The 24,510-nt window shown below is 47.2% G+C and overlaps 2 protein-coding genes across 2 annotated transcripts in view; both read right to left on the bottom strand.

Moving 5' to 3' along the window:
* The window catches only part of Qrich2 (glutamine rich 2), a 31,894-nt gene extending 23,121 nt beyond the window's left edge, over positions 1–8,773 (bottom strand). The window contains exons 1-4 of the mRNA XM_045159567.1: positions 8,093–8,773; positions 7,884–7,976; positions 6,278–6,337; positions 5,853–5,963 (exon numbers count right to left, since the gene is read on the bottom strand). Coding sequence (XP_045015502.1) covers positions 5,853–5,963; positions 6,278–6,337; positions 7,884–7,976; positions 8,093–8,773 — 945 coding nt within the window. The remainder of the gene's footprint in view (positions 1–5,852; positions 5,964–6,277; positions 6,338–7,883; positions 7,977–8,092) is intronic.
* A 6,185-nt stretch (positions 8,774–14,958) lies between these two features.
* The window catches only part of Prpsap1 (phosphoribosyl pyrophosphate synthetase associated protein 1), a 28,839-nt gene continuing 19,287 nt past the window's right edge, over positions 14,959–24,510 (bottom strand). The window contains exons 5-10 of the mRNA XM_004655211.2: positions 23,200–23,315; positions 22,733–22,788; positions 21,895–22,040; positions 17,010–17,080; positions 16,246–16,392; positions 14,959–15,690 (exon numbers count right to left, since the gene is read on the bottom strand). Coding sequence (XP_004655268.1) covers positions 15,532–15,690; positions 16,246–16,392; positions 17,010–17,080; positions 21,895–22,040; positions 22,733–22,788; positions 23,200–23,315 — 695 coding nt within the window. The 3' untranslated portion in view covers positions 14,959–15,531. The remainder of the gene's footprint in view (positions 15,691–16,245; positions 16,393–17,009; positions 17,081–21,894; positions 22,041–22,732; positions 22,789–23,199; positions 23,316–24,510) is intronic.

Raw genomic sequence — 24,510 nt, 5'->3', positions numbered from 1 at the left:
TGTATGAGATTAATGACTGAGTAGACATCGCAGATGCCAAATTTAACTACATGAAATGTAATGAGAAGAGCCGGGCAGTGGTGACACATACCTTTAATCTCAGCACTGGGGATGCAAAGATAGGAGGAACACTGTGAGTTCAAGGTCACTCTGACAGTACCAAGTGAATGCCAGGTCAGCCTGGGCTAGAGCGAGACCCTACCTTGCAAAACCAAAAAAAAAAAAGGAGGGGCTGGAGTGATGGCTAAAATTTAAGACATTTACCTGCAAAACCAAAGGACCCAGGTTCAATTCCCCGGGAACCCACGATAGCCAGATGTACAAAGGGGAGCATGCATCTGGAGATCATCTGCAGTGGCTGGAGGCCCTGGTGCGCCCATTCTCTTTCTCTCTCTCTCTTCTGTCTCTCTCTCTCTCCCCCTCTTTTTCTGTTTAAATAAATAAATAAATAAAAGGCTGGAGAGTGGCTTAGTCGTTAAGGCATATGACTTCAAAGCCAAAGGACCCAGGTTAAATTCTCTAGTATCCATGTAAAGCCAGATACACAAGATGGTGCATGCCTCTGGAGTTCATTTGCAGTGGCTGGAGGCTCTGACCCACTTTCTCTTTCCCTAAATAAATAAATAAATAAATAAATAAATAAATAAAATATTAAATAAATAAATAAAAAACAATGTACTATGGGCTCTTTATTCTATGTAGTGTGCCTTCCTGCCTTCCTTTCTCTTACTTTCAAGTAATTTATTTTTATTTGTTTATTTGGGAGAGGGAGAGAGAGGGAGAGAGAGAGCAAGAGTGAATGGGTACTCCAGGGCCTCCAGCCAGTGCAAAAACAAAACAAACAGCAACAACAAAAAAACTCTAGACACATATGCCACCTTGTGTATCCTGGCTTACATAAATTCTGGGGAATTGAACCTGGGCCCATTGGCTTTGCAGGCAAGTGTCCTGACCTCTAAGCCATCCCTCCAGCTCCCCTCCTCCCTTTCTGCCTCTAATGCACACATGCAAAAGCTTGTGGAAGAAAAGAAGCAGGTTCTAAAGTTCACCCTCAATGGCACACACTCTGTAGAAGGTGGAATCATGGATGCTGCAAATTTTGAGCAGTTCCTCCAAGAGAGAATCAAGGAAAATGGACAAATTGGGAATCTTTGAGATGAGGGATTTGTAGTTTTCTAGAGCCAAAGAAAGATTACTGTAACTTCCAGGTGCCTTTTCAAATACTTAGGTTTTTTTTTTTTTAATTTATTTGACAGAGAGAGAGGCAGATAGATAGATAGATGAGAGAGAGAGGGAGAGAATTGGCATGCCAGGACCTCCAGCCACTGCAAACAAACTCCAGACATATGTGTCCACTTGTGCATCTGGCTTATGTGGGTTCTGGGGAATCAAATATGTATCCTTTGTCTTTACAGGTAAACACCTTAACCACTAAGCCATCTCTCAAACCCACCAGGTTCCTTTTCCAAGAGACATTTGAAATCTCTCAGCGAAAGATATTTAAGAGAGATGGCTCAGTGATTAAAAGTGTTTGCTTGCAAAAACTTGACAGCCTGGGTTCAGTCCCCCAGCACACAAAGTGGCATTTGCATTTGGAGTTTGTTTACAATGTAGTGTGTCTATACTCAATTTCTCTCTCTTTCTCTCTCTCTCTCTCTCTGCTTGCAAGTAAAATATATTTGAAAGCTGGGCATGGTGGCGCACACCTTTAATCCCAGCACTCTGAAGGCAGAGGTAGCAGGATTGCCATGAGTTTGAGGCCACCCTGAGACTCCATAGTGAATTCCAGGACAGCTTGGGCCAGAGTGAGACCCTACCTTGAAAAAAAAAGTGAGCTGGGTATAATTGGCACATGTCTTTAATCCCAGCACTCAGAAGGCAGAAGTAGGAGGATCCCTGTGAATTCAAGGTCACCCTGAGACTACATTCCAGGTCAGCCTGGGCTAGAGCAAGATGGTACCTCAAACCCCACTCCCCCTGCCCCCCAAAATTGAAGAAGCTGGGCATGACAGTGCAATCTTTTAATCCTAGCACTCTGGAGGTTAAAGTAGGAGGAGTGCTGTGAGTTCAAGGCCAACCTGAGACTACAGAATGAGTTCCAGGTCAGTTTGGGCTAGAGTGAGACCCTGCCTGGAAAAAAAAAGAAAGAAAGAAAGAAAGAAAGAAAGAAAGAAAGAAAGAAAGAAAATAGGAATAAAACCAATGATCTGGAATTAAATTTTTTTTGTTTATTTTTATTCATTTGAGAGCAACAGACATACTGAGAGAAAGAAGGAGAGAGAGAGAGAGAGAGAGAGAGAGAGAATGAGCGCGCCAAGGCCTCCAGCCACTGAGAATGAACTCCAGACACGTGCACCCCCTCGTGCATCTGACTAATGTGGGTCCTAGGGAATCCAGCCTCAAACAGGGTCCTTAGGCTTCACAGGCAAGCGCTTAACCGCTAAGCCATCTCTCCAGCCCCATGTTCCTAAGTTTTATTCATGAATTCATACAAAAAAAATTCCAGATCGGGCTGGAGAGATGGCTTAGCGGTTAAGCGCTTGCCTGTGAAGCCTAAGGACCCCGGTTCGAGGCTTGGTTCCCCAGGTCCCATGTTAGCCAGATGCACAAGGGGGCGCACGTGTCTGGAGTTCATTTGCAGAGGCTGGAAGCCCTGGCGCGCCTATTCTCTCTCTCTTCCTCTATCTGTCTTTCTCTCTGTGTCTGTCGCTCTCAAATAAATAAAAAATTTAAAAAAAACTTAGGAACAAAAATTAATAAATAAATAAATAAGGGGCTGGAGAGATGGCTCAGTGGTTAAGACACTTAATGACCCAGCTTTGATTCCCCAGTTACCCATGTAAAGCCAGATGCACAAAGAGGAGCATGTATCTGGAGTTTGTTTGCAATGGCTAGAGGCCCTGGTGTGCCCATTCATTTTTTTTTCTCTCTCTTTCCCTGCCTTCTTTCTGTACTCTCTGTTTACTAAAAAAGTAACTAAAAACAAGAAGACAAAACAAAAGCTAAGCTATGCTAAGCTAAAATAAAGGAGAACCTCTCAAGTCCTAAACATCTAAGGATATTAACAGTAGTAAGACCTTCTTACCAAAATGTGCCTCTTGCCCTCTCTCTCCACCTCACTGTATCTTATGGTACCCTCTAACATTCTCCATTATTTTATGTGCCAATGGGAAACAGAAGCCAGGTGTGGCAGCTCACACCTGTAATTCCAGAACACAGGAGGCAGAGGCAGGAGGATTGCCACAAATTCAAGGTTAATGTTGGAGATGGTGGGGTGTGTGCTGTAGCCAGTGAATATTTGGAGGTTCCTGAGAGGGCCACTTGGGGGCACCAAAAGGTTCATTCTTCGCCTAGTTTCTGCCTGGGCAACTGTGAGATGATCACCCCTACACACACTTTGAGGAACCCAACTGCCCAGAGCTGGGGGAAGGAGAATTTTGAGATCCATAGGCAGCCAATTCTGTCTGTGAGGGCCATGTAAAAAAAAAAAAAAAATCCAGGTTGGTAGCATGTAGATGAAAGGTTGGAGTTTGAAAATGATTTGGTGAGTGTGCACACTGTCTCGGGATGAATAGACAGATAGACACATCCTTCCGCGAGTTGCAATCAGCAAGGGACCCTTTACAAGGGTGTTGATTCCAGGGCTAGAAATTCTGGTTCATGAATACTTAAGAGATTTATGCATTTTAGAATAGACTGCAAAATGTTTTACATGCTGCAGAGGTCATGAATGCTACCGTGGGGCACTCTTTCCTTCCTTCCTTCCTTCCTTCCTTCCTTCCTTCCTTCCTTCCTTCCTTCCTTCCTTCCTTCCTTCCTTCCACCCTTACTTCCTTCCTCCCCTCCCTCCCTCCCTCCCTCCTTTCTTTCTTTCTTTTAGAGGTAGGGTCTCACTCTACTCACTCTAGCCCAGGCTGACAATTCGCCGTGTAGTCTCAAACTGACCTCAAACTCACAACAATCTTCCTATCTCTGCCTCCCAGGTGCTGGGATTAAAGGTGTGCGCCACCACGCCCAGACCTACTTTCTTCTTTTCATTTATTTACTGGTGTGTGGTGTAGTACGTGTGGGATGTAGCGCGTGTGTGTTCAGATGTGTGTGTGCATGGATACATGTGGAAGCTGGAGGGATATTGGTGTCCCTCTATCACACTTCCTTATTTCCCTGAAATAGAGTATCTTACTAAACTTAGATCACCATTTTTCAGTTATACTGGCTAACCAGAGAACCCCAGTGATTCACCTGTCTCCACCGCCCACCATCAGGGCTGAGGGTTACAAACCTGTACAGCCAAGGATTGAGTTCAGTTCCTCATGTCCGTGTATCAAGCAGTCTTACCCACTGAACCATCTCTCCAGCTCCTGGGCACTATTTTCTTTTTCTTCTTCTTCTTTTTTTTTTTTTTTTTTTTGTTCATTTTTATTTATTTGAGAGTGACAGAGAGAGAAAGAGTGAGAGACAGAGAGAGAGAATGGGCACGCCAGGGCTTCCAGCCGCTGCAAACAAACTCCAGACACATGCGCCCCCTTGTGCATCTGGCTTACGTGGGTCCTGGGGAATCGAGCCTTGAACCGGGGTCCTTAGGCTTCACAGGCAAGCACTTAACCTCTAAGCCATCTCTCCAGCCCTCCTGGGCACTATTTTCTACCCAACTGGTTGGCAAAGCTCAACAATTTGGGCACTCAGGGGAGGAGGATAGAGGAGATAAGGGAGTGGGAGGAGGATTAATCAATGTTGCTGGGCACGGCAGCACACTTTAACCCCAGCACTTGGGAGGCAGAGGTAGGGGGATCCTCGTGAGCCCAGGGCCAACCTGGGACTGTAGAGTGTGTTCCAGGTCAGCCTGGGCTAGTACAAGACCCTACCTCAAAAAAAAAAAAAACCTAAAAATTGGGCTGGGGAGATGGCTCAACAGTTTGAGGCACTTGCTTACAAAACCTGATAGCCTGGGTTTGAATCCCCAGTAGCCATGTAAAGCACAAAGTGGCACATGTCAGGCTGGAGAGCTGGCTTAGCAGTTAAGGTGCTTGCCTGTGAAGCCTAAGGACCCATGTTTGATTCTCCAGATCCTACATAAGCCAGATGCACAAAGGTGAGGCAAGCGCAAGGTCACACATGCCCACCAGGTGGTGCAAGCGTCTGAAGTTTGATTGTAGTAGCTGTGGCCCTGGTGAGCCAATTCTCTCTCTCTCTCTCGTTCACTTGCTCTAAAAAGAAAGTGGCACATGTGTCTTGAGTTTGTTTGCAGTGACAGGAGGCCCTGACATGCCTATACCCAATCTCTCTCTTTCTCCCTCTCTCTCTCTCTCTCTCACACACACAAATAATAAACAATAAAATTTTAAAAAATTAAAAGACTTGGGTACTGGCATACGGAGTGGGTAGGGGAGGGTCAAAGAGTGTAAATTCTCTTCTATGTTGCTGTTCTAAGCCCAACAGGCCCAGGAAGCAGTTAAAATAAAAAATCCAGGGTGTAGAGATGGCTTAGTGGTTACAACATTTTCCTGTAAAGGCAAAGGACCCAGGTTCAATTCCCTGGGACCCATGTAAGCCAGATGCACAAGGGGGTGCGTGCATCTGGAGTTCATTTGCAGCAGCTGGAGGCCCTAGCGCGCTCACTCTCTTTCTCTCTGTCTGTAATAAATAGAAATAAAATATTTTGAAAAAAATCCCAAAAATGTATCCTGTTCACTAGAGTGAATACCACCCTGGAGAAAAATTAGAAACCCACAATATAGAGTTTATGAGATGAATTATGCACAATCTACATATCAGAATATGATGTAGGGGGAGAGACAGGGGGCTCTGGGAAGCCTCCCACGAAGATCAGTGTCCACCCCCACTTTGTTCACCTTTCGTGAGGTCTTCCAGCCATCAGTGATTGCTTGTTCCAGCTCTTCCCAGGTGACCATGGTGACTTCTTCTTTACCAGGAACGATGTTCAGCGTCCGTTTTATTTGTTCCTGACAATAACAGATACACGCCAAGTTTAATTCCCCAGAGCAGACCTGGACCACCAGGGTTGGGCGGGAGTCATGGTCGGTCATTTCAGCGACCTGCCAGAATTGAGCAGCCCGTTCTTGGTGTCGTGGGCCCAAAAGAGCGCTCTGGGCAAGGGTGGGAAGGGTTTCCTTCTAGGAGCAGTAGCATCCTGCCCTGGAAGGACGTGGACAGGAGGTGGGGGAAGGTTGAGATGAGTTCTAGAGAGAAGCCAGGCTAAGGATAAGCCCCCATCCCACCGCAGAGGGCCCTTTCCCCAAGCACTGGCCCACATTACCAGCAATTCATCTCGTTCTTTCATCTGGTCCTCAAGTTCATTAATGCGGTGTAGGAGTATCTGGAAGCAGAGCGTGGACATGGAGCATCACGCAGTCCTGTGCGAACGCACGCTTGCGCACTCAGGGCGTGGGGGGCGAGGAAGAGAGGAGGAATATATGTGAAGGGAAGGTTTCTAGGTGCTACCTGGTTTTACCTGGCAGGTAAAGCCAGGCTCCCAGTCCTTCTTCTAGCCAGCAAGAGGGGTACAGCGTGGAGTGGTAACACAGGACAGCGTGCCAAGTCAATTTAATACAGAAGTAGGAAGTGCTGGTCCTGGGTTCGCCTCACACTACCCACTACCTAAATCTTCCAGCACTGCAGGTGAGGCCCACCTTGCCTCGGAAGGAGCAAGAGTCAGCAGTGTGTCCACAGTTTGAAGGAGAAAAGTCCTTGGGAGGCCCTCAAGCAAGGTGTGAACACGTGAGATGTTCCAATCTCCAGAAGCCAAGATTAGATTCAGAACACAACAAAATGAACTTTATTTATTTATTTATTTATTTTCAAGCAGAGAGAGAGAGATAGAAGAAAGACAGAATGAGAAAGAGAGAGAGAGAAAGAGAGGGAGAGAGAGAGAGAGAATGGGCATGACAGGGCTTCTAGCCACTGCAAAAGAACTCCAGATGCATCTGCCCCCCTTGTACATCTGGCTTGACCTGGGTCCTTGGGGTTTGTAGGCAAACGCCTTAGCTGCTAAACCATTTCTCCAGCCCCAAAATGAACTTTAAAGTTTGAAAAGGGAAGTGTCTGGCTCGGTGGCACACATCCCAGAGTTTGGGAGGTAGAGGTAAGAAGATAAGGAATTCAAAGTCCGTCTCAGCAATTGGAAGGCCAGCATTGGCTCCTGGGATTACAGGTGTGAGCCACCTCAACCTACTTTTTCTTCAGTTTTTATTAAAATATATTAATTAGACATAATCATAGGTTTCACTGTGACATCTGTATACATGTACATCATGTTTGTTTGTTTGTTTTTGTTTTTTTGATGTAGGGTCTCACTCTAGCCCAGACTCACTCACCTGGAATTCATTATGGAGTCTCAGGGTGGCCTCAAACTCAGCAATCCTGCTACCTCTGCCTCCTGAGTGCTGGGATTAAAGGCAGGTGCCACCACGCCCGGTTTACATCATGTATTTTGATTGTATTTACCCTGTTCCCTCCTCTTTATTCATTTAACTAATTTATTTGAGAGAGAGACAGACAGGAAGATAGAGAGGAAGAGTGAGAATGGGCACACCAGGGCCTCCAGCCACTGCAAAGAAACTCCAGATGCATGTGCCCCCTTGTGCATCTGGCTTACATGGGTCCTGGGGAATTGAACCTGGGTCCTCAGGCTTCCAAGGCAAGTGCCTTAACCACTAAGCCATCACTCCAACCCTTTATTCATTTTTTTTTAAAGGGAACCCATGGTAGGAATATCCCAAGATATTGTCAGCTTCCTTCTGCGTCAGTTTATTGTTCATGAGTGTCTGAGAAGTGTCGAATGACCCTAGAAAACATGGGGCAGGGGAGGAACATGGGAAGGGGTCAACCGCACACTTGAGGGTGGATTTCTGGGACACCCTCACCTGGGGCTTCATCTCGGGGGTCTCCTGGGCCAACTGGTGAGCTTCTTTCAGGACTCTCACATCTTCAGTGATGGCCTGCAGCAGGTCCGTGGACTGGAAAGGAGAGTGGGAAGTAGGAGGGGCCAGGCTCCTCTCTCTCAGGCCTGGCTGCAGCCCCCTTTGTATTGCTGGCAGCGAAGAGTAGGCTGGAGAAGGGTCAGAGCACTCACCTTGTCTGGGCTGATATCGCTGATCTGTCCTTTGGTGTCTTTGATCACTCTGGTACCCTTTATGGTCTCCTTGATCCTCAGCTGACCCAGGGGAGTCAGTGAGGATGTGGTCTGCAGCTTCGGTGGCAATTCACTGGCCTCCGCAGGCTTCATCTGCGTTTCCAGGGCCCCCAGCATAGCCATCTCCTCCTCCTTCCACCTGGGTAAGTCCCGGTCAGCCAGGCTGCCCAGAGAGGCTATGTGCTGCACATGGGTGGTGATGTTCTGCACTTTGTGGTCTATGGCCTTGACCTGTTTGCTGAGGTCCTGCACCTGGCTGCCCAAGCCCTTCACCTGACTTTCCAGTGTCTGGGAAGGAATCTTAATCACACTCCTTCGCTTTTCCTTGTGCGCTGGCGGCTGCGCTGGCGGCTGCCCTGGAGGCTGCCCTGGCGGCTGCCCTGGCGGCTGCCCTGGCAGCTGCCCTGACATGCGCGGGGTGCTGAGGGAGGTCCGAATGGACTCCACCGAGCGGCGGGGCTCAACAGACAGGTACTGAAAGTCAATGAGGATCTCTTGGAGGTTGAGGTTCTTAAGTATTGCTACGATGAGTGTGTGCAAGGCCGTGAAGTTCACGGCGCCCACCTCCGGGGTGCCAATGGCCAGGTCGGCCAGCTCCCTGAGGGTGACCCTGTCTTCCATCGCTGGCATCATCTTGCGCCCTGCTGGAAGCCGGGTGTGTCCCCCACCCCCCGGGAGGATGAGCGACCAAGCCTCGCTCTTTCCAGGGAGCCTGGCCTAGCTGCGCCCGGCCACCTCCAACTCTAGCCGCCGGGAAGCGGCAGCGGGGGGGTCGGGGAAGCCAGCTTGTCGGTCGGGGTTGAGGCCCCCAAGCTTGGGCCCTGCGCTCCGGTTCCTGGCCCTCGGAGCCGGTAGACGTTTGGAACGAGGGGCGCACGGGTCGCCGGCTGTGGGGAGGGGGGGGTCACTTGGTGGGAGCAGGATGCGCTCCCAGGATTCTAAGAACGCGCGTTGGCTGAGAGCTTAGGCCACCTTTGGGGCCTTTTCCAAAATTCACAGGGGAGCCTGAGGCCAGGGAGTATCCGAGGGAAGTCTTGCCCACATCCCAAGATGCACTTAAAAAATGTATATATTTGTGAGAGAAAGAGGCAGGGAGGGAGAGAGAGAGAGAATGGGTGCCCCAGGGCCTCCAGCCACTGCAAACGAACTCTAGACGCATGCGCCACCTTGTACATCTGGCTTGCGTGGGTCCTGGGGAATCAAACCTGGGTCTTAGGGCTTTGCAAGCAAGTGCTTTAACTGCTATGCCATCTATCCAGCACTCCCATTTTATTTATTTTTAATCATTTATTTATTTGAGAGGGGGGGGGATGGGTGCGCCAGGGCCTCCAAACACTGCAAACGTACTCCAGATGCATGCGCTCCCTGGGTCCTAGAGAATAGAACCGAGGTTCTTTGGCTTTGCTGGCCAAAGCCTTAATGGCTAAGTCATCTCTCCAGCACCCCCACCACCTCCAGCCCATTTCGTTCTTTTTTTTAATTCGAGGTAGGGTCTCACTCTAGCCCAGGCTGACCTGGAATTCACTATGGAGTCTCAGGGTGGCCTCGAACTCATGGCGATCCTCCTACCTCTGCCTCCAGAGTGCTGGGATTAAAGGCATGCGCCACCATGCCCCGCTCCCTTTTGTTCTTAATAAATATTCTCAAAGAAAAGATATTGACTGGCTAGGCCAGGCCACATGAAGTAGAGATGGGTCACTTTGGGAGGAAGGTTTAGGGCCGTCTCCTGAGGCTCTGCTACATCCATTTCATTAACCTAAAAAGGGGCAGATTCACAAGCTCGGTGGAAGCAGAAAGATTTAAGGCCTTCATGGCATCTTGCCGGACATCCCTGGGACAGGGTGACATACCGAGGGGATGCAGTCCTGGGGCCTTTGCCCCTCAGGGACAGTTCCTCCTCCATCATTTTGTTCTATGAGAGGCTGGCGCTGGTCAAGAATTACCCACTACTCCGAGAGCGTTCCAATTAGCAGCCAGATGGCAGACCTCCTCTGCCCTGCCCTGCACTCATTTAGCTCCAAAGAAAGCCTCTGCTGGCTTAGTGCCAGTTCTGAAGTTCATTTCCAGGCAGGATGGGGGAAGCTGGGGCCCCTGCAATGAGATTATTTTCCTATACCACACTGTTGCAGAAAACATGTAACTAGAACTTCCTAACAGGTATTTGTACAGTACTTAACGGAAACCTTTCATTGCAGCTGCAAATTTGGATTTATAGTTTAGTCTGAATTGGAAACTTTGTTTTAAAGCAGGGTCTCATAGTAGCCCAGGTTGACCTGAACCTCACTCTGTAGCCCAGGCTGACCCCCAGTGATCCATCTACCTCAGCCTCCTAAGTGCTAGGACTGAAGGTATATGCCACCATGCCTTCTTTTCTTTCTTTTTTTTTTTTTTTAAATTTATTTATTTATTTGAGAGTGACAGACAGAGAAAGACAGATAGAGGGAGAGAGAGAGAATGGGCGCGCCAGGGCTTCCAGCCTCTGCAAACGAACACCAGACGCGTGCGCCCCCTTGTGCATCTGGCTAACGTGGGACCTGGGGAACTGAGCCTCGAACCGGGGTCCTTAGGCTTCACAGGCAAGCGCTTAACCGCTAAGCCATCTCTCCAGCCCACCTTCTTTTCTTTTCTTTCTTTTTCTTTTTCTTTTTTTTCTCCTCAAGGTAGGGTCTCACTCTAGCCTAAACTGGTCACCAACTGACAGCAATTCTTGCTGCCTCTTAAGTGATGGGACTAAAGGTATGCGCCACACTTGGCACCCTGTGTTTTTGTTTTTCTTTTGTTTTGCTTTTGATTTTTTGAGGTAGGGTCTCACTCTAGCCTAGGTTGACCTGGAATTTGCTATATAGTCTCAGGGTGGCCTCGAATTCATGGTGATCCTCCTACCTCTGCCTCCTGAGGATTAAAGTCCTGTGCCACAACACCAGGCTTTCCTGCTTTTTAAAAATATGTAATTTTAAGCTGGCTGTGGTGGCGCACACCTTTAATCCCAGGACTCAGAAGGCAGAGGTAGGAGGATCACCATGAGTTCAAAGCCACCCTGAGACTACATAGTGAATTCCAGGTCAGCCTGGGCTAGAGACCCTACCTCAAACAATTTTTTTTTCTTTTTATTCATTCACTTGTGTAAGAGCATGGACACACCAGGATCTCTTGCCACTGCAAACTCAAGGATTAGCCACTAAGTCTGGCTTTATGTGGACACTGGAGAATCAAACCCAGGCCAGTAGGCTTTGCAAGCAAATGTTTTTAAATGCTGAACCATCTCCCCAATACTGGGGCACTACTTTTTTTATTTTTTTTAAATTAATTAATTTATTTATTTACTTGAGAGCAACAGACACAGAGAGAAAGACAGATAGAGGGAGAGAGAGAGAATGGGCGCGCCAGGGCTTCCAACCTCTGCAAACGAACTCCAGACGCGTGTGCCCCCTTGTGCATCTGGCTAATGTGGGACCTGGGGAACCGAGCCTCGAACCGGGGTTCTTAGGCTCCACAGGCAAGTGCTTAACCGCTAAGCCATCTCTCCAGCCCCCCCCCTTTTTTTTTTGAGGTAGGGTCTTGCTCTAGCCCAGGCTGATCAGGAATTTACTATGTAGTCTCAGGGTGGCCTTGAACCACAGCTAGCCTCCTATCTCTGCCACCCCAGTGCTGGGATTAAAGGCATGCACCACCATGCCCGGCTACTATTATCTTCTCAATACCTGTAGGTCAAGGAGCTGTTGGTCACCAAAGGACTTTGTAATCTTTTCTGCATTTACACTCTTAGCTTAGGTCTGACTAAACTTAAACTTTAGGATTAGGCATTGGTTGTCCCAGCAACCATAGGGCACAGCCTGGGGAGTAGAGAGGCTCATTTTAAAGTTGCCTTTGCAGAATGTTAGTCACTATTTATTATGCGTGGACCAAAATGTCACCTTGAATCCCCACATGTTCACTTTTTTAAAAAATTTATTTATTTGAGAGCAACAGACACAGAGAGAAAGACAGATAGAGGGAGAGAGAGAGAATGGGCGCATCAGGGCTTCCAGCCTCTGCAAATGAACTCCAGACGCGTGCGCCCCCTTGTGCATCTGGCTAACGTGGGACCTGGGGAACCGAGCCTCGAACCGGGGTCCTTAGGCTTCACAGGCAAGCGCTTAACCGCTAAGCCATCTCTCCAGCCCCACATGTCCACTTTTACGTCACTGAGGTACAGAATCTTTACTTGTGCATTGCTGGGAACAAACCCCAGGTCTTGCACATACTATGCAAGTCCTCCATGAGGCTTAGTATTTTACTGAGCACATTAGGATTCACAAAATGCTCGAGTGGTGTTTTCTTTTTTTAAAAATATTTTATTTATTTGATAGAGAAAGAGGAAGGGAGGGAGGGAGAATGGACGCGCCAGGGCCTCCAGCCACTCCAGATGAACTCCGCACCCCCTTGTGCATCTGGCCAACAGAGCTCCTGGAGAGTTGAACGGGGATCCTTTGGCTTTGCAGGCAAGCGCCTTAACAGCTAAACCATCTCTCCAGCTCTAGAGTGGGGTTTTCTAATCCCATAAAACTATTGTCTCATCTAATAAACACATTTAAAAATCACTACCCTTGGGCTGGAGAGAAGGCTTAGTGGCTAAGGCATTTGCCTACAAAGCCAAAGAACCCCAGTTCAATTCCCCAGGACCCACGTAAGTCAGATACACAATAAATAAATAAAAATAAAAATAGCCAGGCGTGGTGGCGCACGCCTTTAATCCCAGCACTTGGGAGGCAGAGATAGAAGGATCACCGTGAGTTGGAGGCCACCCTGAGACTCCATAGTGAATTCCAGGTCAGCCTGGGCCAGAGTGAGACTCTACCTCGAAAAATCAAATAAATAAATTAATAAAAATAAATGCTAGATATATTCAAAGTAAAATGAAAAAAAGCACAAAAATCACTGCCCTTGGAGATATAGGGAAAATAAAGAAAATGTTAATTAGTGGACTTGAAAAGGACCTTTGTTTTCAACTACCAACTTTTTCCACAATTGCAGAGATCTAGAAAGAATAGTAATCCGCCTACCTTGACTAATTAAGAATAGAGTCTCCTGCCCACTGAGCCACAGCCTTCTCTGGCACCATGCTAATTATCGTAATGACTGTGCTCTTTGCTCCAATCCCTCTACTTGGATCATTAACAGAAAGTAAGTTATTTGTGTACTTGAAAAAGCTAATGTGCTCCAAGTCCAAACTGTGAGCTGGGAACAGTCCTTGTCATTTGAGAATAAAAAAAAAAGTCATGGAAACTTCAAGACAGTAAAATACCATCATCCAAATAAAAGAATTCTTTCTGTCTCTCAGGACCTAACAGCTTGTAAGCAACTCCAGTTCATTTCCCAACAGCCCTCCTTCCTGGACACTTGGTCCTGCCTTGGAGCGAGCTCAAAGGTATAAAAAGCTCTGCTAGCCAGGCATGGTGGTGCATGCCTTTAATCCCAGCACTCGGAAGGCAGAGGAAGGAGGAGCACAATGTGTTTGAGGCCACCCTGAGACTACACAGTGAATTCCAGGTCAGCCTGGGCTAGAGTGAGACCCTACCTCAAAAAACCAAACAAAAAAATAAAAAGCTCTGCTGTGTTTACAGTATGGCCTCCTGACAGAGGTGTAATAAATTGTGATGACATCATTTATTATTTGAAAGAGGCAGAACGGGCACGTCAGGGCCTCTATCCACTGCAAACAAACCCCAGACATATGCACCACCTCGTGCATCTGGTTTTACATGGGTACTGGGGAACTGAACCTGGGGTCCTTTGGCTTTGCATGCAAGCACCTTAACCACTAAGACATCTCTCCAGCCACATGACATTATTTTAAAACGTTGGGTAGGGAATTTGCTATGTAGTCTCAGGGTGGCATCAAACTCACAATGATTTTCCTACTTCTGCCTCCCAAGTGCTGGGATTAAAGGCGTGCACCACCACGCCCGGCCCAGCTCTTCTTTCTGTGGAGCTGGTTTATAACAACACTCTCAGGCACCAATTCCCACCATATGGGGCACAGCGGCCAGGGATGATTGGTTCAGAGGGGAAGGAGGCATGTGGGGCTCCAGTAGGGAATAGCATGGTGTATCCCTCTGTAGAAAGGGACCATCATCCCATGAGCCTGTTTTGAGCAGTGTCAGAAGGAATGTTTCATACTGTCTGGCCAGAGCCATGATGGTTAAAATATGGGGCTTGATCTGCTGGCTGGGCAACAGTCAGAGGCATGTGAAGATAGTCCTACCTCTGGTCCCTTCACTGTAGTCAGAGTATGTGAAAGTGTAGGATTGGGGGTATACAAAAAAAAAAAAAAAAAAAAGTGAGGTAGAAGGACGATTTTAGTCCCAGTTGAGGCAAACAGCCGGCATTGTCAGCCTCAGAGGAAAATGACAGTTCATTCATTTGACTCATGGAGGGACACTTGTCTAGCATGAGGGAGACTCTAGGTTCAATCTCTAGCACCTGTCGCCCAATACGTATACCTATCATACATGCGAAGATTTTATCTTGAGGTAAGGACTCACTCTGGCCCACGGTGACCTGGATCTGTGTAGTTCCAGGCTGGTCTTGAACTCACAGCCATCCTACCTCTGCCTCCTGAGTGCTGAGATCAAAGGCATGCTTACCACGCCCAGCCATACACACAAAGGTTTGACTTGGTGGTCAGGAAGCCCCTTGTCTGTGGTTCCTACCACGCCCAGGCCCTCACCACCCTTTGGTTATGCACAATTTTCTGCAGTCTGAATAAAGTTAGTCACAATCTAGGTGGGAACCAGAAGCCTGTGGGGGACAGAAGACACTAGAGAGACAAGAAACTCTTTTATTTGTGGCTCGAGAGCGACATGCTGCCAGGGACAGGAGGCTTCTCTAGTTAGACCAGCTTGACAACGACGGAGACATGAAGGCTCATTTTCAAGTGATAGTAGGCACAGCAGTTTCTGAGACAAAATGTGATTCTCTATCAAAGGCTTAAGTGGACCTGGCCAGGGAGAGGACAGCTTGATACAGAATTCCAGGGCCACTCAGCACCCCAACCGAGACCAGCAGCGCACCTGCGCACCCAGAGCCGGGACAACGGAGCATCGACAGCGGCAAGCCCTTCTCTGCCTTGAGCTCCTCTTCACATCACTGTGGTTCACCATGTGGTCAGGACAGGTCGCTTCTAAGCAGCACTGGCGGTGGTGGACATTAAGGCTGCGTTCTTTAACCTCCAGCTCAGTTTTCTTGCCCTTCTCAATGTCTCCTCCTTCTGGCCTGGGAGAGAGACTATAGGCAGGCAGCCTCTCCCCAGCCTCTCCTGCCAGGACACACTGTCCACACTCGATGTCCTGCTGTGGCCATGCCTCCCTCTGGAGCTCCGGGAACCAGGCAGCCAGGAGCTAGTCATCCACCGTGATGTTCCGGAAGAGGTACGCCATGGACTCTCCATTGTGGATCCTCCGAATTGCCTCAGAAAGAATCAAGCTGATATCCACAGTCTTTATCTTGGGACACTGTAGCTTCTGGACCTCATGAGGGACAGTATTTGTCACCACCACCTGGTGATAAGTGGAATAGAAAATAATCACTATTACCAACTATACCCTAAACTGGTTAACTCAGAAAGTATATTTGAGCCAGGCATGGTGGCGCATGCCTTTAATCCCAGCACTTGGGAGGCAGAGGTAGGAGGAGTGCCGTGAGTTCTAAGCCACCCTGAGACTCCATAGTGAATTCCAGGTCAGCCTAGGCTAGAGTGAGACCCTACCTTGAAAAATAAAAAAATTTAAAAAAAAAAAGGAAATTTGACATTTAATGCCCTCAGCTCAAGTTCCAAGCTATAATTTTGTCCAGTTCCAGTTAAAGTTTTTGTTTGTTTGTTGTTTGTTTGTGTTTGTTTTTGAGGTAGTGTCTCACTCTAGCCCAGGCTGACCTGGAACTCACTCTGTAGTCCCAGGTTGGCCTTGAACTCACAGTGATCCTCCTACTTGGGCCTCCCGAGTGCTGGAATTAAAGGCGTGCGCCACAATGCTGGCGAGACATTTTATTATCCACAGAAACTGTAGCAATAAATCTTGACTCAAGTAGAATGTTCTGTTTAGAAGCAGACAGACCTCATCAATGGAGGACTCCTCAATTAGGCGGGGGGCCTCAGCAGACAGGATGCCATGAGTGGCCATCACATAGATCTTGTAAGCACCTCTCTCTTTCAGGATCTCTGCAGCAGCAACAAAACTCTCCACGTCGTCAATAATGTCATCCTGCAAGGACAGGCAGCATTAGAACCACCTCCCATCGCAGCCTAGAGACACACCCCTCTGCATGTGGTTTCCCACGGTTCCTGCAGCAAATCAGAGGACATGCCTCAGCCAAAGACTGGGCATCCAGAGCTGGCAGCAGAAGCGCCTGTGGGCCTCCAGAAACTGGCAGAAAAAGCAGCAAGGATTCTGGGCAGGTATGTACGACACAGCAGCTGCCAGCGTGGCTTCCCTCCTTTTCATTCCTAACTCATTACAAGAGAAAGTGCCACAAAGGGAACTGCTGTAAACGAACATGACCCTCCAGCCATCAAGGCCTCTGAAGCAGGGAACCAGCATGCCAATACAGCGAGTCTGCGCCAGTCACCTGTTCCCACCAGTGACGACGGGCTCATCTCCGGCCCACCTCGGGAAGGCTGACCTGGGAGCGGGTCTGAGAAGGGGCAGCGCTGTGCTTCTTTTACATGCATGGACTACTACTGATCTCTGCCCCTTTTCTTAACGCAGATTGGGAGAGGAAGGACAGATGGACCCACTGAAATCTATCATATTTCTAGACTTCCAGTGACTAAGAGCCAGCAGTGTCCCTTCCCTTTGTGCTTGACGACACAGCACCATACCACTATGATGGCGATGCGTCCTCCGACGTCTCCAACGACCGTAATTGGCGGCTTTTCTTTGGCCATCATCACTAGTGAAAAAAACCACAACACCCCAGTTAGCTTAAAAAAAAGAATGAATTAAACCGGTTAGTCCAGTGTCATTAGACAGATGTTATTACAAACTCATTCCTGGGCACTGGTGGCAAGTCACAGCACAGCCCCTGAACATGCAGATCCCTCCGTGACCTGGACTCACGGACAGAGGGGATAGAGCAGTGCTGCTCATAGAAAGCCAGCCGAAAGAGTAAAATTTAAATTTGCTAGTATCCATATTAAGTAAAAACTAAAAGTGTAATCTTTTGTTTTGTTTTTTGAGATAGGGTCTCGCTATAGCACAGGCTGGCCTGGAATTTACTATGTAGTCTCAGGGTGGCCTTGAACTCACAGTGATTCTTCTATCTCTGCCTCCTGTGTACAGCCTATCAAGATGCATGGGAAATGATCCCAATAAACATGTTTTGAGTTTAAAAGAAAGAAAGAAAGAAAGAAAGAAAGAAAGAAAGAAAGAAAGAAAGAAAGAAAGAAAGAATAACTATTGGATCTAACATGTTGGCGCACACCTTTAATTCCAGCACTTGGGAGGCAGAGGTAGCAGGATCACTATGAGTTCAAGGCCACCCTGAAACTACACAGTGAATTCCAGGTCAGCCTGGGCTACAGTGAGACCTACCTCATTGGGGCAGGGAGTGACCACTGGAGGACAGCCTTAGTGGAGTATGCCACTCTATTACTTGTGAAGCTGAGGCAGGAGGATCTCTTTAGCCCAACTTTGAGACGGGGTGGACAGTACAGGAATCCTAGCTCTAGGAAGGCAGGCAGGAAGCAGCCTGGACTATAGACCAAGACCCTGTGTTAAGGGAACAGAATGTATTTGTCATGGATATGCAAAGTCTGATGAGAAATACTGTGGTAGTTTGAATGCATGACCCCACAGATTCAGGTGTTTCATTAAAACTGAGCTCCTAATTAAACAAACAAACAAAAAAATTAAAATTGAGCCCCTAGTGGGCTGACCCCTGCTATAGAGGCATGTCACTGGGGGCGGATCTTAGAGTCCAGCCCTAGAGAATGTGGAGAGAAGCTGGTGCTCTGGCGGTTGGTGGTGCCTCTGCTGTGATGCACGCCGAAGTGGGCCAGCTTCTTCCACCAGTGCCGTGTTCTCCTGGGTTTTATAAGCCCCTTCCGCTCTTAAGCTATGTCTGTTGGATGTTTGTCCCAGCAACATGGAGCTGGTGCAACAAACAGGATACTGACAATAGAAAACTTGCCACGCATCTCCTTAACCAAGTGACCACAACCAGCCTCACTAGCAAGGGACACGCTGCATGTTTCCGGTGGCTTGCCTGCCAAATGCACGTAACCTGGATCTGAGCATGAGAACACAGCAAGTCCTAATTGCAGCCCGGCTACAGAATGGCCGGCCTGTACCACTCTAGGTCTGAAGGTCACCAGAGACAAAGAACAGAGGAGCCACTCCACATTAATGAGACTACAGAGAAGCCACAAGTGAATGCAGTGTGCAGCCCCAGATGAGGCCCTGGGCCAGAAAAGGGTTTTCTTTTGCTCCAAAGGACATTGGTGAAGTCTGAACAAAGCCTGGGGATTAAATAATAGTATTGTTAACAATGTTCCCTGCTTGTGAGAAATATACCGGGTACGGGGAAGCATGAGTCTTTTATTTATTTATTTTTTAAATCAAGGCAGGGTCTCCACTCTAGGCCAAACTGACCTGGAACTTTCTCTGTGACCTGGCCTGTCCTGTCCTCAAACTCCCAGTGATCCTCTTACCTCAGCCTTCAGAGCGCTGAGATTAAAGAAGTACGCCACCATGCCCAGCCTGTCTTTTCCTTTTTTAATTTATTTATTTGCCAGCAGAAAGGCAGCGAGTAAAGTGGACAGGTGTGCCAGAGCTGCTTAACACCACACATACACACGCACACAAACCTCCAGATATATGTGTCACTTTGTACATCTAGCTTTATATGAGAACTGGGTAAATCTGGGTGGACAGACTTTAACAAGGAAGTCCTTTTAACTGCTAAGCCATCATCCCAGTCCCTAAGTCTTTTTATTCTATTTTATTTTTTGGTTTTTTTTTTGAGATAGGATCTCACTCTAGCCCAGATGGACCTGGAATTCACTATGCAGTCTCAGGGAGACCTGGAACTCACAGTGATCCTCCTACCTCTGCCTCCCGAGTGCTGGTGATTAAAGGTGTGTGCCCTCATACCAGGCCCCCTAAGTCTTTTTTTCTATGAGAAAGTGAGAGACACAGAGAGAATTGGCACGCCAGGGGCTCTAGCCACTTCAATCGAACTCCAGATGCGTGCACCACCTTGGAGGCATGCATGATCTTGTGCATCTGGCTTATGTGGGTCCTGGGGAGTCGAATCAAGGCCCTTTGGCTTCGCAGACAAGCGCCTTTAACCACTAAGCCATCTCTCCAGCCTCCTAAGTTTTTATGCAGTAAGTACACAATGATGGAGAAGTACTGGGCACTGGACATGCAACTCACTGCCCACTGTTACAAAAGTGCTAGGAACACAAGCTTCACACTTGGGGCTCACAAGCAGACAACCATGTACAGCTGTACTCTTCTCTCACCTTTCCCTAAGCCTAAAGTCACTCCAAAACTGAAAGGCAGAAGTCCCTTCTGAAGGAGATTCTGGAGCCGGCGCCTCACTGTGGCCCGGCAGCTCCTGGCTGTACGGCTGCTGGATGGAGTGAGGGGCAATTAAAGGCCCGCAGCAAGAGCCTCAGGGCTGCTAATGTGCTCAGAGCAGCAGTGGCAGCCTCTGTGCATTCCAGAGACTTCCAGAGACATCTCTTTTTATTACTCTTTCTTCATTTTTTTTTTCCCAAGATAGGTCTTGCTGTAGGTCAGGCTGACCTGGAATCTACTTAGTCTCAGGCTGGCCTCGAACTCACAGGGATCCTCCTACCTCTGCTTCCTGAGCGCTGGATTTAAAGGCGTGCGCCACTACACTCGGCCTTGCCTTTGATTTTTTGCCCCCCTGAGGTTTAGGGTCTTACACTAGCCCAGGCTGACCTGGAACTCACTCAGTGGTCCCAGGCTGGCTTCGAACTCATAGTGATCCCCCCTCTTCAGCCTCTGGAGTGTTCTTCATATTTTTGGGGAGGATCTTATGTAGTTTTATGTAGCAAGACTGGCCTGGAACTCCTCAATGTTTGTTATAACATTGTTTTTCATAAACAAAGACTGAAAAAAACCCATGTAAACCTGTCTCTGTCAACAGAGGACTGATTTACAGTATGTGTCAATAATGTGGAGTACCATGAAACTAAAAAAGACTGAGAAATTGCTAAGTTTACTGAACGAGAAAAAAAACAAGAGAGGGACTGAAGAGGTGCATCAGAGGTTAAAGACACTTGCATGTAAACCCTACTGGCGTGGGTTCAATTCCCCAGAACCCACAAAAAGACAGATGCAAAAAGTGGCACAAGCATCTGTTGTTCATTGGCAATGGCAAGAGACCCTGGTGTGCCCACTATCAGTTGTGTAGAAATGAAAGGAAAAGAAATGTATAACAAATATATTGCATGAGCTGGAGAGATAGATGGCTTAGCGGTTAAGATGCATGCCTGTGAAGCCTAAGGGCCCAGGTTCAACTCCCCAGAACCCATACAAAGCCAGACGCATAAGGTGGAGCAAATGCCTGGAGTTTGTTTGCAGTGGCTAGAGGCCCTGGGGTACCTATTCTCTCTATTTGCCCCCCTCTCTCTCTCATAAATAAATATTTTTTTTAAAAAAGAAACATAGATTCCCTCATATGCATAAAACCTACAAACAGGAGCTAGAGAGATGGCTTAGTGGTTAAAGTGCTTGCCTGTGAAGCCCAGGTACCTCAGTTCGATTCCCCAGTACTTATATAAGCCACATGCACAAGGTGGTGCATGTGTCTGAGTTCATTTGCAGTGGCTAGAGGTCCTAGCACACCCATCCACTCTGCCTTTCTCTCTCAAATAAATAAATAAACCCTACAAATAGACACACAAGAAACCAAATGCATTACAGATCTGAGTCAGGGAAAACTTTGGAGAAGGCTTTATTTATTTATTTTTTCATTTTGTTTTTGAGACAGTCTTGCTATATAGCCTAGAACTCATCATGTAGCCGAGGCTAGCCTCAAACTTACTATCTGTAGAAAAGACTAGCCTTGAACTTTTATTTATTTATTTGAGAGCAAGAGAGAGAGAATGCGTGCACCAGGTCCTCCAGCCACTACAAACAAACTCCACATGCATGCACCACCTTGTGCATCTGGCTTAAGTCAGTATTGGGGAATCGAGCCTCGTACCAGGGTCCTTAGGCTTCATAAGCAAGCGCTTAACCACCAAGCCATCTCTACAGCTCCTAGCCTTGAACTTTTGATGCCTCAGCCTCCTGAGTGCTGGACTTACATGAATGTACCATCATGCCTGATCTTGAACTCTCTACATAGCTGAGGACAGCTTAATTCCTGATCCTCCTGTTTCCACATCCAAGTGCTGGGATTATAGTCATGTGCAAGCACACCTGGCTAGAATTTCGAAATATGTGAGCTTTAGGGGCCTAAGGGTATACATTAGTGGCAGAGACTTGTCTACCATGTGTCAGTCCCTGGGTTCTATGTTTAGCACCAAAAATAAATTAAAAAATAAATTTTTAAAAAGAATTTTAAAAGTTGAAATGAAGGCACTACCTGATTATTTTCAAAGAGTAAGGCAAACAAAAGGTCACAAAGAAAGCACACACCCTCATGGGTTTTAACTCTTAGCCATTCACACTACTTAAGATAAGATAGCCTTCAATTTACAAATAAAAGCACAGAGCTAATCTTACAGGGCAACTCCAGGCCTGGGTGCACAGTCGCATTCTTGACCATGGGGGGAGAGTGGCGACCATCATCCATGTCCAGCTCTGTGCACTGAGCTTCTCCGTGGATCACAGCCAACCCCAGGCGTAGCCTCTCAGCATAGGACTGAGCCCTGAGAGGAAAACAACAGGAATGGGGCACTGGTGGGCAGAAAAGCCAGCATCAACACTCCACTGTGAATCTAGACAAAAATGCCATTCAACCTTTTAGGGACACAGTCTCATTCATAAGCCCAGTTAGAATGCAAATGCTTCACAGGAAGGTGAGCTGAGTTCTGGGTTAGTAGTGGATTCTAGACTATTTTGGTTCTAACTTTTGTCCACTTTAAAAAATATATTTTATTTTTATTTATCTATTTGAGAGGGGGGGGGAGAATGGGTGTGCCAAGGCCTCCAGCAAACAAACTCCAGATGCATGCCCCCTTGGGCATCTGGCCTCACGTATGTACTGGGGAATCTAACTTAGGCTGTGAGGCTTTGCAGGCAAGCCCCTTAACCACTGATCCATCTCTCCAGCCCCCTGTTGGGTTTTTTCCCCCTTTTGTTTTTCTCCCCAATATTCTAAGAGATATCTCCAGGAGAACTTTGTTCAGAAAGATGTCTCAACAACTGCTGCCTATGAAAGCCTCACTGCTCTTGGGAGCGCTCACGGGAAGAACTGCACTTTCTCCCAGAGAAAGCTGCAAAGCCGTGTGCAGGATGGACGCGCATTGGCTTTCGCCGCCATGCTACGGCAGCCTCTGTTCCCGTGTAGCTGGTTCCGGCTTCAGAAGCACCCAAAGGGGCATTCAGAAATGTCTCTTACCTTTTCGCAGCATCAGGAGACTTAGCTACAATGACTGCGTTTCTGTAATTTGGAATCTAGATTTAGAGGAAAAACAGAAAATACTGAAGCATTATATAAAAAAAAAATTATACCTAGATACTGATACTATACTTTTCTCATAAAAATAATTCAAATTAGCAACCAAATACACATTGAAACATTTTCATAATTTTTCCATTAACATCATTGCAAAAGAACTGCTACATCAAGAGCATAAACCATAATCCTCAGACCTTCATTCTAAAAACGTTGATAAAGGAAATCTACTTTTCAGTGTCTTAAATATGTAACTGTCCATGACTAGGTGCTGGGCCTATGTGCTGTGGCAGGCTCTGCGATGGAAGGGAATGCTCATGGGACGCGCCTCCTAAACTGAAGTCTGATTCAAGGGAAGAACTAAATGGGATTTCCCTGAGGAGAGTGGGTGTCTGCTGGTGGCTCCTCACTTCTTCCTGGATATACTGAAGCAGGAAAGGTGAGGCTCTAAGGTTGTCCACGGGAAAGCTGAAAAAGCCTTGGATTTCCTTTTGGTGCAGATCCATAGTGATAATGTGAGTTAAACCTGAAATTTTAAAACAAAAAATTACAAAGTTCTCCCCTACAAGTTCATGGCCACAGTGGACACACACTAGACACTACACTCCTGCTTCCTACCAGAAGACTGACAGCAAGGGCTCCAGGGCTAATGACACAGCTGCACACCTTGGTGGTAACTCTGATAAAAAGTAATGACAGTATGGTTGCCCGAATGCCAAGAAGCCCATGACCATGGAGGGGACAAAGAACTCAAGTGAAAGAGATGTGCTCTCCTGGACAATCATTACTCAGCCCTCAGGGAGTGAAAAAAATAAGTACGGAATAAATATGCAAGCAATAGTAGGTACGAATAGAAAGGCTGGGCTGGGTTAAACGCACTTGCTTGCAAATCCTGCTGGCCCAGATTCATTCCCCAGGAACACGTGAAGCCAGATGTTCACAGTGGCACATGCATCTGGTGTTCATCTGCAGCCTCAAGAGGCCCAGTGTGCCCATACTCTCGACTTCTCAATTAAAAAAAAAATAGAGGGCTGGAGAGGTGGCTTAGTGGTTAAGGTGCTTGCCTGAGAAGCCTAAGGACCCAGGTTCAACTCCCCACAACCCATGTAATCCAGATGCACAAAGTGATGTATGTACACAAGGTGGCACATGAGTCTAGAGCTCACTGGCAGTGGCTAAGACCCTGGCTTGCCAACTCTCTCTCATAACAAAAAAAGAAGAAAAAATAGGAAGGCCTTTATCAGGAAAGGAAAAAGAAATGTTAAAGGAGTATGATTATAGCAAGAAGAAAACAGGAAGCAAAAGCAAAATGATTATATATACACATATATATGTAGAAAACCAAGTAACACAAGTATAAGGTAATGAACTTTAGAATAATCTCCATGTGATAAGACAATGGATTAAGAAATATTCTTATAGAAAAACAATGAAAACATTCTTTTTTTTTTCTCCCAAGGTAGTGTCTTGCTCTAGTCCAGGCTTGGAAGTCACTATTTAGTCTCAGGGTAACCTTGAACTCACAGGGATCCTCCTACCTCTGTCTCCCAAGTGCTGGGATTGAAGGTGTGTGCCACCATGTTTGGAAAAAAGATATATTCTTATATCAAAAGAGCTAAACAGAAATGGGCACATACGACCAAAGGTCACTACAACACTTCCAGAGCCAAGAACCAGTATTTTTAAACACCAGACACACAATGACTTATAGGCCAGAAAGT

The sequence above is a fragment of the Jaculus jaculus genome, chromosome 9, assembly GCF_020740685.1.
Source record: "Jaculus jaculus isolate mJacJac1 chromosome 9, mJacJac1.mat.Y.cur, whole genome shotgun sequence".
NCBI classification, from domain to species: Eukaryota; Metazoa; Chordata; class Mammalia; order Rodentia; family Dipodidae; genus Jaculus; species Jaculus jaculus.
The sequence above is the reverse complement of the archived record's forward strand: the minus strand, read 5'-3'. Positions and strand labels throughout refer to the sequence as shown.